Here is a 17,104-nt window from a genome sequence, read left to right on the forward strand (position 1 = left end):
TCATCTCTAAATATTCACACAATATTGTCTATCCTTTCCAGTCCTAAAGAACTGTAGTAAATCTGGGTCCATGTGCCTACATTAGAATAAGCAGGACCCGTAGTTACAAGAGGTATGTAATGAGCAATAGTAGGACCTCAATATATATATATATGCTAATTTATAAGGGTAACACTTATAATTTACACTAATTATCATTACTGCTCTAAAAATTGTTAGTTTTTGGTATAAATAAGCTGAAAATTCTTGTGCTGTAGCAGTGGAACATAGATGAGAAATAGGACAAAATCCTAACAAAAATATATTCTTTAACATGGTATGGAAGAGAGTCTTATGTGCTGGCTTCTTTCCTTCATGACGTATTCATTCTTAGACTATAATGTAATGTTTGGCAATAGAAGAAACAGACAAAGACAAAACCAGAATGGAAATATGAAACTTACTGATTTCAGTAAATGTGATTTAGGCAGACAATTAACCTAACAGTACAAGTCTATGAATTGAAATGAGAACTTAAGTTTGTGTATATTTGTAAAGAGAGATGAGGTGAAGTATCTCCCGTTGGGACACAGCAATAAAATATTGACATTTAATAGTACGAATATTGCTGTCTGTACCCAGTTACTAGGACAGAAAAGAAAGAAAAAAATATTCAGGACACAGTAATACAAACCAGACAGAGCTTTTAACCCTTGCTCACCATATTTAAAGCAGGGATGTGGTGGACCTTTACATTTTGTTCTGAATTGGCTGTTTTTTTACCAATTGTTAGTGTTCAGTTATCACTTTTCAATCAGGTATATACCATAATTAGAGTGTCATACCGAGGGCAGAGTATTCCTTTAACTTTTCCATGACTTGCTCTTGCTTCAAACCACTGCGAGGAAGGGTGGTCACAAAGTTGACGCCATCTTTTACATTTAGTACGAGATGAGCCATGTCATTCAAAGCTTTGTCCAGTTCCTTCTGGATCTGTTTAAACAATAGAAACAAATTATCAACACATTCCCAAGCAGAAGCCACTCTGGGTCACTTTGTTACATTTTTTTTGCATAAATTGCAATGGAATATTTTATAGCAACAGCTGGACTTTCACAAATAATAATCTATGAGATGTCCCTGCTAAAGAAGAACTAAACCCCCAATATTCATCTGTCCCAGTTCTGCCATAGGGCACCACCATGTTCTTCATTCTTCACTTCCTGGAGATAATCCTGCACGGATGAGTTATTTAATTCCCGGCACATGCAGGGGAGGCCAGGGATTGCCAGGTATCCTGCCCAACAAAATTAACTGGCACAGCTTAGTTTTTTAATTTGACAGATACCCAAAATGATCAGGCAGGTAGGAGGGATTATTACAGAAGGGACACTGCCATTCCCTGATATATATGCAATATATCAGAGTATATATATATATATATAAATAAATAAAATGACCTACTTGATCATGAATGTTAGGTCTGCTTTATTGCCACTGGTCAGCATGACGTTAAAAGACTAAACAAACTGCATATAAATATATATACAGTGGTACCTTGGTATAAATCCTTAATCCGTTCCAGATCCATGGACTTTTACCATGTAGGAAATAATTTAAACACTTATTAGTACTAAAATACAAACGCAATTAGATGAAATAAATGAATAATTTACCCTCACTTTACCTTGCTGAGAAGAGTCGAGTGCCTACTAGGATGCTGCTGAGAAGGGAAGAGGAAGATATGCTGTGTAATTCACAGAGAAATATAGCGGGGGTTGTCCACTGAATGGTGGCAACTGGCATACTGACACTCGTGGGCAGTCGTGGCTTTGTCTTGAGAGAGGTAATAAGTGTAGTGTGCGGTGTTATTTTGTAGTGTGCGGACTCATTTTGACCCATACAAGTTCTAGCACAAAGGTTGTATACCAAGCAAAATTATTCGTGTCCAAACAGGACTTATACCAAGTTAGACTTATTCCAAAGCGGACTTATACCGAGGTACCACTGTATATAATTTCCAAGAGAAGGCTGGCTGAGGTGATATTCACCCATCTCTGCATAAAATGAAAGAGCACTGTGACTTGTGATAGTTGTACATGCATGGTATTTTGGGATTCTTCATCCTTTCGTACAAATAAATAAAGGATCAGGACTCTGTGGCAAGAAAGTTTTCAACAGGCTGTAGTTTTTTTCAGATTCATCCCAGATTTATTCACCAAGTGGCCCGGCTCGATGCCACTATGTAATCTAGATGAAATGTAATGGCATTTTTCAGAGTTTAAGGGGCTGGACTTTATATCTACAAGACTAAAAATTATTTAATGTTGCTGTATGGGCATTATTAATATGAAACAGGATTTATATAGCGCCAAAATATTATGCAGTGCTGTACATTAAATAGGCATTTAACAAGGCACAAGATAAATAGTGTATATTATAGCTTACAATTTGTGCAGAGAGATAAAAAGTAAACATACACATTTTGTTTCAAAAAGAAGGCAGAAGCAGATCAGGCAATTGTACCGATGTGCTTTATTTGCTGTTTCATTATCGAATATGACCCAACGTTAGGGAAGTTAGCAACCTTACTATAATAAACTTTCCCTGTGATCTCCTTACTGTTATGGTAAGCTATAATTATAAGATGTTAACACTTTTCCAAGATTGGAAACTTTCAGGGAAGCATTTAAGCTAGTCTCCATTTCTTTTTTTTTTTGGTTCTTTTGCTTCATTTGTAACACAGTATGCTGCTTTGCTGTGTGTCTAAGAATGTGTTCTGAAATTGAAGAAAAGTAAAAGCTGAAAAATGTGCAGCATAAAATTTGACCAAAGTCAATGTTAACTTATAACAGTATATATGAAGGGGTTAATCTTGTTAATTAATAGGACCTAAAGGTTTCCAAAGACATGCAAGAATTTCTAAACAGCATGCCATCATAGTATAGAAAAATTAGTGCAATGACCCCTAATGAACTGTTTGACAGTTGGCTGAGAGGACAAAGTACATGTGGGAAGAAAAGATACAATGTCCACTACTAAATGCACAGCTATTTTGTTCTATGTAAACAGCATGTTTAGTCATGATTGATGGTGTAAACCAACGATGCAGCTTTTCCCTGGAAAGAGAATAGCTGTATTGTAATTCTATGAATAACTTTCATTAACCCTTTCCTGAAGAAAAAAAAATACACCATAGTATGTCAGCCTGTGTCACCTCTACTCTGATGAAAGATGCTAAATACTTTTTAAGCAGACCTAGCAATAGACATTTTATTATGTGCAAATATGCAACGTAATATGCAACATAATACGGTCTTCGTTCAGGTATCATCTAGGAGCAGCGTTTAGGACAATTGTACTTTCAGTAGAAGCTGTTCTTTCAAATATCCCCAACACTTGAGTGCAGCCCACCTGGAGAAAACCGGTCCTAAATCGATCCCGAAGTTCACTGTACAGCCCCTGTCTAGAACTGCACTTGCAAGTCAACATGACCATCATGGTCCTGAGCACTCAAACAGCCATATTTTGCAGTACCACTGGAGGCCATTAGGGGTATAGATGGAGTAAGGATAAATCTAGGTATTTCTCCAGGTGGGCGGCACTCAGGGTAATGGGTACATCCCCTAAAAGTCAGCGTTTTAAAGAAAAACTATCAGGCTGAAAAAGAAAAACAACCCTATGAGAAGCTCCCTGCAATAGAAAAGCTTATACTTATCTTTCTGAAGACCAATGTCTCTTAATGTCACTCCTTTCTATTAATTTATATATTACTATTTATTTTATCTTTAAAACTTCTAGGAGGGTTGACTGCCTGTGTCCCCTATCATGCACCATGGCCTCATTTTATGATATTTATGGAGGTATATACAGGGAGTGATTCTCCAATTATCTCCAGAATGAACAGGGATTGGTGGGAAATGAACAGAGATTCTCAGGATAGATACAAATTCTGGTTACACACACACACATTTACTCTAACCTCTACGTCACAGATGTATTCTGTAGTGATCAAGGGGGGTTGAAATATAGAACCACAAAGTACTTTTTGATTAAACCCCTTTTCCTTTAACCTCCTGGGCAGCAACCCCAAGTGTGACTCAGGGTAGAAAAAAAGATGCTAAAAGCGGTAACCCCATAGGAAATAATAGTAAATCGCTACTTACCTGATTCGCCGGCATCCCGCGTCGTCCGTCTTTCTTCTTACTCCGGCCGTCTTCCTCTGCACTCAATGAGTCACCGGGGAGTGTGCGAGGACGTTGCCGGAGGGGCGGAAATTCAAAAATCCATTTGTATTGCATTCAATACAAAATAACTGTATTGAATGCAACCATATATCAAACAGATATATGCAAAGTTACTGCAAAGCACAACTGTCCAGTCGTCGAGGACCAGGATACGAATGCATGTTTAGAAATTCTAAAAATTGCAGCAGCAGAAAATATAATAAGGTATGGTTTACAAAGCGTCAGAAAATGATTGTTTATATGAGAATCATGGCCTGTACATGGTCCTCGAAGACTGAAATTGGATATCCCAGACATACAATCTAGTTTTACCTTAAGAAGGCAGATGGGGGTCTAAATCCATTGCCCGGATTCTCTGACAGCGCTGATGTATGTAAATATGTACCTACTCCTAACAAATTGTAATGTCAAAAAGTCCAAAATGTATTGGAAAAGTAAGATATGCTAACATTTCCTATTTCACAGATAACAGTGGTAGTGCAGATTGAAATGTGTTGTCTATCATCTGTAAACTCGGCTGGGCACATGAAGAAGGTGCAATAGAGGAAGACTCCCTTATTTCTTGAAATCAAACGCACATTGATCTCTGAGGTACCACAAGCTGGAAGACATAAGGTAATCTAGGTACCTGTCTAGATGTTCAAAGGGCTCATCTGCACTTTTAACACATGCCTTTGATTTTGTTTTAGTAATACCAAAGAATGAGNTAGCAGGGATGAAATGTCTTGTAAGTTACATTCTTTCACTCAAACATATTAGTATATGTAAAAAAAGGTGTCAGCGTTACCATAAGCTGAGGAGTTACATAGTAGGTTAGGTTGGAAAAAAATGTATATCCATCAAGTTCAACCACTAGGGAAATAAACATATCCCAGATATAAAACCCTAGAGACATAGTTGGTAAAGAGGAAGGAAAAAAGAAACCCTGGTACAATTTGCTTCAACAGGGGAAAAAAAATTCAATGAGGCAATCGGATGTTCCCTGGATCAACAGTCACTGTTATTTTTACTTTAAAGCCTTAATAACTAGGTATATTCTGTGCTTCTAGAAAAACATCCAACTTTTTCCTAAAGCAATCTATAGTAGTTGCTGAAACTACTTCCTGAGGGAGCCGATTCCACGACGCAGAGTGCCCTCTTGTTCTTTGTAATGATCTCAAAGTTTTCCCAGAGTTTTCTATATGGACCTTTTATATATTTATGATGGTGATCATATCCCCTCTTAAACGTCTCTTCTCAAGGGAGATTAGATTCAGTTCAGCTAATCTCTCCTCATAGCATAGCTCTCCTCATAGTCTTCATTCCTTTTATTAGTTTAGTTGCCCTTCTCTGCACTCTCTCCAATTCAACAATGTCCTTTTTGTGAACTGGTGCCCAAAACTGGACTGCATATTCCAGATGTGGTCTGACCAATGCTTTGTACGGGGGCAGGATAATGTCTCCATCTCTGGAGTCTATTCCTCTTTTAATACAAGAAAGTACTTTACTAGCTTTAGATATTGCAGCTTGGCATTGCATGCTGTTATTAAGTCTATGATCTTCCAGATCCCCCAGATCCTTTTCTATTTCGGACTCCCCCAAATGTATTCCCCCTGGACGGTATGAAGCATGCATTTTGTTAGCTCCCAAGTGCATATATAGAGATGTTAAACCGTAAAGGTCCCAACACTGAACCCTGGGGTACATCACTAATAATCTTAGACCATTCAGAGTATAAATCATTAATTACAACTCTCTGGATGCAATCTTTAAGCCAGTTCTTTATCCATTTACAGATTGACTTTTCTAAACCTATCGACCCTAACTTGAATATTAACCATCTGTGGGGTACAGTATCTAATGCTTTAGCAAAGTCCAAGTACACTATATCACCTGCTATTCCACTGTCTACCCATTTATTCACTTCCCCTTAAAAAGAGAGTAAATTTGTTTGACAACTTCTGTCTTTCTAGAAGCCACGCCGACTATCACTTATATTAATATTTTCTAGCAAAAACTCCTCTGTGGCTCTTTATCAAACTTTCTAAGACCTTTCCAACTATGGACGTTAAAATAACGGGTCTATAGTTACCTGGTAATGACTTTGCTCCCTTTTTGAAGATAGGAACCACATTGGCCTTACGCCAATCCATTGGTACCTTGCCAGTAACTAAAGAGTCTCTAAAAATTAGAAATAATGGCTTAAAGTTAAAGTCAAAGGATTTATCTACTGACTCCATAGCACATAGCTCCATAGGGGGAATATCTTTATATCCAGAGATCAGCTGTAAGCAGTTGTAGAGTCATTTCAGCAGTCCTATACTTTTTTAGTATTTCATATACCAGCCTCCTTCTTTCTATACATTTTATTCTCATAGAGGATGACCTGCTTTACCGATAACTTCCAAAAGGATGGCTTTAAACTGTTCACTTTCCCTGAAAATATTTTAATATAAGGAGTTGGAAATTTAACAAACTGAAGATTTATCTGGTTTTTCACCTGTAAAAACTGTGACAGGGAATTCCATCAACTAGAGCTAAATAAGTGGGATAGCCCACTATAATTAGATGACCATTTTCAGTGTTGTAATGAGAGCAGCAAAAAAAGGAAAAGTAAGCCATTTGCACAGAACAAAATATGAAGTAAAGCCATGTATTGTATGTATTACAATGCAACAAATGTGCATAGTATTGCATATAGCTGCATTGAAGCCAATAGGAATCCTGCATAGGAAACTATAATTTCATCATTACCACTAGCCACAAATGGAATGGCTGCTGACTTGGTCCAAATATCAAGATTATTGGAAGTAGTAAGGCACAGCAGTAATAACCATTTTACTTACTTTTGTGCCAATGAATGGCAGTCTCCTTACTATTCGGAAAAACTGTTTTTTGCACCGTGATGTAAGACCTACAAATGAAAAAAATATACATTTATTTAAAAAAATGTATATAGGAACATATTTTCAAACATACAAATGTTGGGATCTTTCAAAGTTGTACTAGAATTTGCTTTTATTAACTATTGTGGTTATAGTGCTATATTGAAACTAGAGTGACTATGTCAGTGTTAACCCCAGAAATTTTTCAAAGCTGGGTGGGGAGAAGCTGTAGATGGGTGGTCAAACAAGTGGGTGGGGCAACACATGACAAATTTAGTGTCCCCAGTTGTTGTTGCCAAAGAAATCCAATACTCTCCATAATTCAATCAGCTTTCTACTCCCCCTGTGCTTTGTTTCAACTTTCTAATGCCCACCCTTCTTAGTAGATCCCATTTTTCTATTATGTCTGTATTGCGACCTAACTTTTCAGTAACCACTCAAATAGCCAGGTGGTTACTGTAACATGCCAGATGGGGCGTCCAGCTAAAAAGGAACTGGGGAGAAGTCTGTAGGTGAACCTACATAAAAACATAAGCATAAAAACCTGCATAACATATTGTATTCTATAAATATTGTATAGCTTACTGTGCCAACAGATATAAGAGAGCAGAAAATACATTTCCATAAAGTTATCTTGGTACTAAGTGTTCTCCCCAGCCCCTTTTAGCTGGGCAGACCACCCGGCACTTTTCACCAACCACCTGGCTGTTTTTGGGTGCTAACTGATGAGTTGGGTCACAAATCAGGAGCTTCCGCCCTGCCTACAAATTCTTTCCACTCTGTTAAAAAAAATTCTGGGTTAAACACTGTTGGTACATTGCAATCTTGGTAAAGCAAAACAATTGCAACTGGCAGATGGAAGGGGATTAGCTTCTGCGGGGCTGTGCATAAATGTAATTTTAATCTAACCTTTTCAGTTCATTATCTAAAATCAATTTACAATTTTGTCTGGAATTTTATTTCAGGAAATGTGCTGGTCACCCAACAACAGCACTATTTTAATATCACTGAATTGCAGTGTGGAGCTTTATTGTGCCTACATTCTTAAAAACAAAACTATGAAGGCAGTTGAAAATGGAAAATGGTACAGGCATTCTATACTCCCTATCAAAGTGTCTTAGGGGTAAGAAAACATCAGCCATTCTCCTGTACCAAGAAATATATTTGAAATAAAAACATTATAGCCCTAACATGCCTGCAGAAGGAAAAGACTGGGAGAAAGATACACAAGGTAGTGTCACTGCTTGCTTTTGATAGAGATGACTGCAAAGCTTGTCACGGATATATTATATGTTACCATATTTAATTTTTCTTATGCTTGGGGGTGAATACAGTGAGCACACAGGTAATATGCTGCAAGGCTTGTGACAATAAAATGAAATAGCTAGGGAAAGGGCGTCTGCTTCCTTCTCTCACACAAACATTATAAACAAAGAGTTTCAGAGAGGAACGTGTCACCCGCATGAAAAATGTCAAGAACCATCAATTGTGCAGCAAAATCTGACACAGTCATAAAAAATATACAAGAAGACCATTGTATTTCTTGCCATGGAAACAGCTTAGTAAATAGGCGGTCATAAAGCTGTTTTTAATAAATGACTAGCTTTAATATGGCATATTAGTAAGTGAATACTTACTCTCTTTTTGAAAGATGAAGTTGTAAAACCACACGATTAGCAATGCAGAGGCGAACGTCAGTGCTATTAGATGGCATGGTTCAAGTTCCTTGCAGGCTTCATTGACAAACTTTCTGCCATCAAATAAATACTGTAGAAGGATCTCCTTGTAGGCCATCAAAGTCTCCTGTAAAAAAACAAACAAACACAAGTCACTTATATGATAAAAGTAATAAGTAAACACATTTTCAGTGTAAGTTTGGCACCCTAGTCATATTTCATGGAAGCAAGTTTGTTTTTTTTTTATCTTCAGCTTACTGCATATCTTCCTTGTTAAATAAAGTTGCTAGATGGGCAAAGCACAATACATATGGAAACCAACTGAAAACTGTTTCTGTGAAGTGAATCTTAACGGGTTGCTATAGGTATTTTTTCTTTGAAGCTCTTATTTGGGTACCATATTCCCCTGCTTTGATTGAATTTGATGTGAAAAGGCGTGCCAAGTTTACAAGTTATATTATATACACTGATCAGCCAATACAAGCCCCTGCCTAATATTGTGTAGATGCTTCTTGTGCCTGTGAAAGCGTCCTGTGGTACCTGGATTCCCGATGTTAGTAGAAGGTCACTTAACTCACAGTTCCTGCTGGCCTGCTTTCTTCCCAGAGCAAATCCAGCTGCTATCTCTTCCCTAGGTAATCAACATATATACACTTAGCCATGCAGATGATCTAAAAGAAAACATCATTAATCAGACCAGGACCCTTTCTTCGATTGCTCCATTGTCCAGGTCTGACACTCATGTGCTTATTATAAACACTTTCAGCAGTAGACAGCAGGGAGGTCAGAAAGCTTGCAGCTACACAGTGAGGTGCAGTGTTCAGACACCTTTTTCTCAAGGCCAGCATTAAAACATACTTACCTCTGAAAGAGTATGTAAGCTGCCATTACTAAACTCATTTTAAAGAATTCTATTTGCCTGGATGTAAGGTGATATTTCAGTAATCAGTCACACACCTGAAGCAAGCATGCAGGTAACTGACAATGGGCTGAAATGCCGAACTGCTGCTCATTCTTAGTCTGTGATTCAGAAGGTGTTAAAGGCAGAGGATTAAATCACCAACCAGGCAAGCAGGATTTGTAAAGCAGGTCAGAGACAGCAGTTTGAATAGTTTCTTAGTGAAAGCTCTGACTGTGCAAATTGAGCTATAGTTGCTTTTCTTTGGGGTCAGACCAGGCGATGGCTGATGTACTACAGCCATGCCAGGAATTCAAACAGAAGCTGTAACTTTTACATAAATTTAAGGCTTTAGGTTGCCACAGCTGGTCACCTCCTAAAAAAATGTGTTGACTGACTGTGTCCAGAACCAATATTTGATTTATGAGTTCAGGTAAAAACATGCTGCAAATTAATGTCAGAAAACTTTGGGTATTCTGGAGTCACAGGACTGGAAACAAAGCCAAATGCAAACACAAGACAAGACAATCACCTAGTACTTCTACAGGGATGTTCTGCAATAGCAGATATGGAATTTCTCATGACACGTCTCCTTTTTACAATGTTGACTAAAGTGAACCTAAAACCTAAATTATAGAGAAGCTTAGAATTTCTGTAAGGTTGTTACTGCTGTAGAGTTTACCAGTGGGGGGACTTAGCCTCTCTTTTTATTCTAGTAATGGAAAATCATGTGTGCATGATGGGAAGTCTAAATTATCCCTATTGATACTGGGAGAGAAGACATGGGAGATTTGGGAGACAACTAAGAGATTTGCCCTTATTTATAAACAGATTTTCAACTACTTTGTATTGTCTATTTTAGACAGGAACTGAAGAGAAATCTCCTGTATGGTATTCGATTTTGAACATAGATGCCTCACTATGACATTTACATTTACATAAAGCTTAACCAGTTCAGCCTGTAAATTCAGAAAATATATTTGGCCATACCTTTAAAACCTTTAAACAAAAGCTATTCAATTATTTACACAACTCCATTAGTGAAGACTCCTAAGAACTCTATTACTGAAAATGATTTCATATGCACAATGACATTGAAATAGAAGGGAAACCCCATTAAACCAGCCCACTGCTGCCTTCATTCTTCCCAATCTACTATGCAACAAAGCCTCATTCTTTTATAGATTTTGGATATACAAAATGTATTTTTAGATCAGAAACAATAAAAAGATTGTAAAACATACATTCATAAAAACAAAGCACAATAGATATAAAAAAATATATTAAATTAACCCGTTTCGGGTTGGTTATCCCAAGTGTATGATTCATCCCATGACCATGTGTACTTTTCTAAATTTATATCTCTAGGATGCATAGTATGACTGGCCCTGTCCTATAAAAGTTTATCGTTCAAGTCAGTTTTCTTTTGTTGTATGTCCTCTTTGTTGTTTTTGCCCCCTCAATTCTTTGTGTACTTGTAATTTATAGATAATATTATGCACTCAATTCTCCTGAAGAAGCAACAGCGAAGTGTGTCAAGATTCAAGAGAAAATTTGGTTATTCGGTTCAGTTATTCGGTTCGGCAGAATTAAAAATGATGTAAGAAGCTGTAACGTCCTTCATGTAGGGACCATCATTATGTTTGTAATCTACATCATGCTGAATACTTGGGCATCGTTATATGGTCATTTTTAGCCATTTTCTAATAAGGTTGATTTTAATGGTTCCTTAAAAAACTCTAAAGTTTATTCAATGTTGGGATGTTGTACCAAAATAATTATATTGGGTCAGTCCTTCTTTAGACACACCCAATGCAGATTTCTTTCGGTCTAATTTACTAATCAGTATCTGACTCCAAGTAATTAAAGTGGAACTAAAGTTCCACTTTTTAAGAATCCACAATCAAGCAAGTCATTAATATTGCATAAAGGGCCAAATGATGCCCCTGCTGCAATGATCCCTTCTATCTGCCTGACTGCTGCAAGTCCAAAGCAGAAGCTGAGCTGCACATGCTTCCCCTACACATGCCAGGAATGAACTCCTGCTAACTTGCCATTTAAAATGGCCAAATATTGTCTGCAGGAAGAGAAGAAAGAAGAAAATGGTGGTGCCCTGCCGCAGAATGGAGACAGGTGAGTATTACGGGTTTAATTCCACTTTAAAGTTCATCTTGTTAGTAAAACAGCACAAACTTTGGAAAGCAAGTATAATCCCAAATACTCTCTAAGGTGGCTCTTTAGAAGTTTTCTACATTGGCTTGCACAGAACAGAAACTTTATGACACATTATTAACAGCTACAGGTTTTTCCAGTTAGCATTACTAGTTTCCTGACTGGTTTTATAAGTTGCATGGTTCTTCTCTCTATGCTGCAGCAGCACTGCACACTGATAATTACACTTATGTGCACACAAGTTTCTAATACTTAATGGGTCAGTGGTTTATAAAATATGCATGATGTGTGATGCCTAGCTGGTTACCCAAGGGTGACATTAGTGGGACACTGAATGAGACAGACTTGGCTTTTTCTTCGGGCCCAGACATGTATCCAGCATTTGGGCTGCCAAAGTGTTGCACTTTTATTGCACAAGTTGTAGCAGTTGTGAAACATAGCCCTGCACATTTATGTAAATGTCTCTCTGTAAACTCCCTTTTGGACTGTAATTTCATAGCAGCAGCAGAACAGTGACTCATTACTATGAGGAGTAGTAATGATAACAAAACACAATTAGCATGCAATTTTAGGCACCTTAAACTTAAAAAAGAAATAAATAAAATATACAGACTAAGGCTATGTACACACGTCAGACGATTCTCGGCGGATGCGAACTGTGGGGCTCTGACCTGTACAGAGATTGTCCAACGTCATTCACGCATCAGTCCTGGCGGGATCCATGAACGATGACGGATAAGGGACCACAATGGAAGTAAAGGGAGGAGAGCACAGTGGGGTGCCACTCCTTCATTCTCCCCCTCCTCTCTCCATAGAACGTGTTAGAATGTGTGTACAGCACTTGTTCATTCATCTTTCAGTTGATTGTTGCTGGAAACGATCGTGATAGATCGTTTCCAGCGTCAATAATTGAGCGTGGGTACGTAGCCTAATGCAACCTATGACTTGTGCATTTACAGGTAACAAAAAATATTGGATTCATTGGCTGAATAAACAACTGATAAAATGATGTTAGAAAAAGACTGCATAATATATATCACTTTCTTTTTTGTACATAGTTTAACTCTTAAATAACCCTCTGACCCTTGAACCTAAGCATATCCACAAAAAGTATGCGAACCCTCTTAACCCCTAAAGTTGTTATTGGCGTTGTTTTAGCCTCTATCTAGAGCAGTGTTTCCCAACCAGGGTTCCTCAAAAAGGTTGTTACGGGTTCTGTGAATGCTGAGCAGTTTTTGCCTTTCAGGTCAGTTACTTACCACTGACACCAATGATCCTCTTGGGTATCTGTGAGGATGACATTCTCTCCACTGGCCAGCAATTCGGGAGCCATTCCTCCCATTGACCATCAGGCTAACGTACTATGAACTGAGCATATCACAAATATTTGTAGAGGTTCTCTGAGAGCTAAATGCTATTTCAAGGGTTCCCTCATGTTAAAAAGGTTAAGAAAGGCTGATCCAGATTGAAGTCGTAATGGTGCTGCTTATGTGAGCATTTATATTACAACATCCATTTGAGGGCTTTATGTTCCATTTAGAGCTGACTTAAAGTGTGCTCATACTCACAATTTTCACTTTACATAAAAGGGTAGAGAACCCCCTTTATGTAGGGTAAAAATTCTGTTTTTTTTTGCTCGGCCGCTTGGGCGGTCCAGAATGAATGGGAGTACAAAGCCTCCTGGAATTTCTACTTCAGGCATCCCAGGAGGCCCTTGGGTGCAACTTCTACACATGCCCAAGCATCTCTAGCATGCGCAGAAGAAGCCTATTTGCTCAAAGTGAAAAATTTGCCGATCTCACGCTTTGCACAGTGAGATCAGAAAATTTTTTTTTCATCCTACGTCACCCGATCTCGAACCTGGGTCAGATGACGCAGGATAAAGAACCAGGAAGAGAAGACGAAGATGGCGGTGCCTGGAGCGCCGCCTCTGGGACAAATGGCGGGATGAGGCAGGAGCAGTTGCCAGACACCCCCGGAGTGGTCTGTGGGATTGAAGGTAAGTATGTTTTTGTTTTTTTAAAAATAGTTCCTCTTAAAGCATAAAGGCAACTTTACAATACTCACCAGGGAAGTCTTGGAAGATCGAATCCATCCACCATTGCTACATTTATTCCAATAATCCATTCAAATGACATGGATAGTTAGTATATGTACCAGTAAAGAGGTTTATTGAATTGTGAATAGTCGGTAATAAAACAGAAACTTGAATATGTCAAAGGCTGTGATGGTGGTTTTGAAGTGCAGGATAAGGAAAGAGGAAGTACACACAATATCTGATTACAGCAAAACTGATGATATGAATGTATAGAGAAAGGATGTTTCAGAAGTTGGGACAGTAATATATAAAAGGTTACCTGCCTGGAAAAAAAGGAAATCATTTTTCGCCTGTCAAAAATACATACATAGGGTTTGTGTCATCTGCACCTGACCATCAAAGAAGCATACCAAATAACATCAGAGAAAAAAAATGTGATGGATGTGCTAAACAAATACACTTAGAAACAGTAACACAGAAACACAGGTGACTTGTCTTTTATTCTTTTCAGACTAAACTTTTAAAGTTCAGTTCCTGTTGTTATGAAGATGTTTGACCCATTATTAATATTACCGCCTATAGTGAGAAAGTAAACCTGAACTTTGTATTGGCTTGGCTCAATATGACAAGCAATCCAGCTGCCAACTGTTGCAACATAACACCGCGTTGGTCAACAGCCAAAACTGTAAATCTATCTTATCTTATAGAACGCTTGGCCTAACATTACCATGATGATAACACATTAAACTATAGACTAAACTATGTTATCTTCAGGTAAGACAATAGCAAAATTAACTTAGAACTTCTTAGCAAGGGAATAAAAGGGGCTATGTGCCACAATTTCTATATTAAGACATTGGAGAAAGAAATGAACGTTTTTGTTATATGAAGCCAAGAACTAAACACAATCATGGAAAGAAGGAAACACTTATCAGATTATAATAGTGCAAACAACCTTTATTTATGTGGTTTTGATGGATTCCTTCAAAACTGAAATGAGGGCACATCTTGACTAAATACTGTACTATCCAATCAAGTTCAACCAAGATATGCAGAAAAGTGTTGAACCTTTTATCACATGGGATACCACAACAGGTGACCATGACAGGTGCCACTTCTGTCGGTTATGAACAGGCACCCGAGTCTACAATTTGCACAGGATCACATAAACTGGACAAGAGAAGATTGGAAAAACTCTGGTTTAATGAGACTCAATTTCTACTGTAACATCATGGTGCGTGGAGTCAGAAATTGGCATCAACAAAATAAAGGCATGGATCTATCCTGCCTCGTATTAACAGTTCTTGTTGTTGGTGCTTATTGGTGTGGGGGTTATTTGCTTGGCACACTTTGGGCCCTTGCGTTTGGGTATCAACTGAGCATCATTAAACACCACAGCCTACATCAGTATTGTTGACTGACCGTGTTAATCCTTTTATGACTGCACTTTACAACCATCTTCTGAATACTACTTCCAGCAGGTTCATGCACCAAGCTCAAATCATCTTAAGGTGGTTCTTGAACATGACAATGAGTTCACTATACTCAAGTGGCCCCCCCAGTCATCATATCTCAATCCAATATATTCTTTTTGGGATGTGGTGGAACTGGAGAATTAAATCATGGAGGTTCAGCTTACAAATCTGCATGCTATTAGTTCAATACGGCAATTCCTAAGGAATTTTTTCAGCACACTATTAAATCTGTGCCTCAAAGAATTACAGCAGTTCTAAAGACAAAAGTGGGTCCAACCTGGCACAAGCAAGGTACCTAATAAAGTGGCCAGTGAGTATATGTATGTACCAATATTTCCTGCAAGTCCTTGATCAAGTTCTTCCTCTTCGTTGTTTTCCTATTGGCCAATAAGGTCACCGTTCATTTAATATCCCACACATCTTGTTTCAAATAGTGGATATCTGCTAACATGTTCCTCCATTCACCAATTTATTCTTGCAGATAAACGCAGGGGTAGTTTTCTCTGAACACTTTCAGGTTCTCCTGCTCAGTATTTTGGCAGCAATTTTGTAAGGGGTATCAAAACATTCTCTTTAAAGCGTTTTCTAGCATTTTTTGTGCTCAACAGATTAATTGATATTCCAATCATTAAATAATAGGGGAATTATAAGTCCCAAGCATTGTATTGCAATCACATGTACAATATTCTAACCTGATATCTGATAGAATGTACTCTATCATCTAACAATATATTCGATCACAACTTTTGGTTAACTGCCAATATCAGATCTGATCAGAAGTGAAAATCTGCTGGCGTCATGTACCAGGTAGGTATACCAGACAAATAACATCCCTCTGAATGTTGGCCTGTGACATTGCTGAACACATGGAAGAAATAAACCTTGTAAGACAACAACATTCCTATAACCTTGACTATATAACAGGCTAAATACATCACTGGGAGCAAAATTTATACAATGGATAGCAATGCAATGAGTGATGTAAAATTTCACTTCTTTTTTTGTGTCTGCTTTGTCAGCAAATGTGGTTAGCCATATTAACATAAGATATGATCAGAACAAAGTCTGTGTGTTTCAAAATTCCAGCTTTTATCAGGAGTAAGTGTCAGGGTACAGACAATCTTGTTTGTGCCTTTATGATGAAAGCCATATTTCTTGTCCTTAGGTTAAACACAATTAAATCTGCAGCTGCACACAAAAAAAAATTCTAGAGCATAATGAAGTAATTGAGGCAATTCCCATATATTTCCCCAGTCTTCTTCACTAAAAGAAACTTTTTAAAAAGCAAAATTATAGACAGCTGTGGCAAACAGCAACCCTGAAAGCAGAACACAAGTTCATAAAATCTATTCATCAATGTTTAAAGTTCAGATATGGCAGAGATATCCCCATTTTATCAGAACCTTTATACTACAAGTGATACAATGGAAGCAACTTGAATGTGCACTTATCTCTTCCATAATAATCTCTGCCTTTTATGGGCCTCTGCAACACTCCACACAGGTAGACTTTACTCACAAAAGTTTCACAATATAATACAGCTAAAGATGGACACACACATGTTAAAAAAAACTTATCTGTGTTCAAGAACAGTTGGATAATAAGATTTTTTTTTCTTTATTAAACACCATTTCTGTACAGTTCTTTAGCCTAGTTAATCTGAGCAAATGGGGTATTAACAGGCACATTATAATCAGAACAGAAAATGTCTTCACCCTAAAATTTAGGGGCGTTCTCTTGTGTCCTCTTGGGTAC

The 17,104-nt window shown here is 37.8% G+C and overlaps 1 protein-coding gene across 1 annotated transcript in view; it reads right to left on the reverse strand.

The window, feature by feature from the left end:
- SGPL1 (sphingosine-1-phosphate lyase 1) overlaps positions 1-17,104 on the reverse strand; it is a 35,566-nt gene that overhangs the window by 14,384 nt on the left and 4,078 nt on the right. The window contains exons 2-4 of the mRNA XM_072424960.1: positions 8,728-8,893; positions 7,052-7,119; positions 825-972 (exon numbers count right to left, since the gene is read on the reverse strand). Coding sequence (XP_072281061.1) covers positions 825-972; positions 7,052-7,119; positions 8,728-8,893 — 382 coding nt within the window. The remainder of the gene's footprint in view (positions 1-824; positions 973-7,051; positions 7,120-8,727; positions 8,894-17,104) is intronic.

Source organism: Pyxicephalus adspersus, chromosome 10 (assembly GCF_032062135.1).
Source record: "Pyxicephalus adspersus chromosome 10, UCB_Pads_2.0, whole genome shotgun sequence".
In the NCBI taxonomy this organism is placed as follows: Eukaryota; Metazoa; Chordata; class Amphibia; order Anura; family Pyxicephalidae; genus Pyxicephalus; species Pyxicephalus adspersus.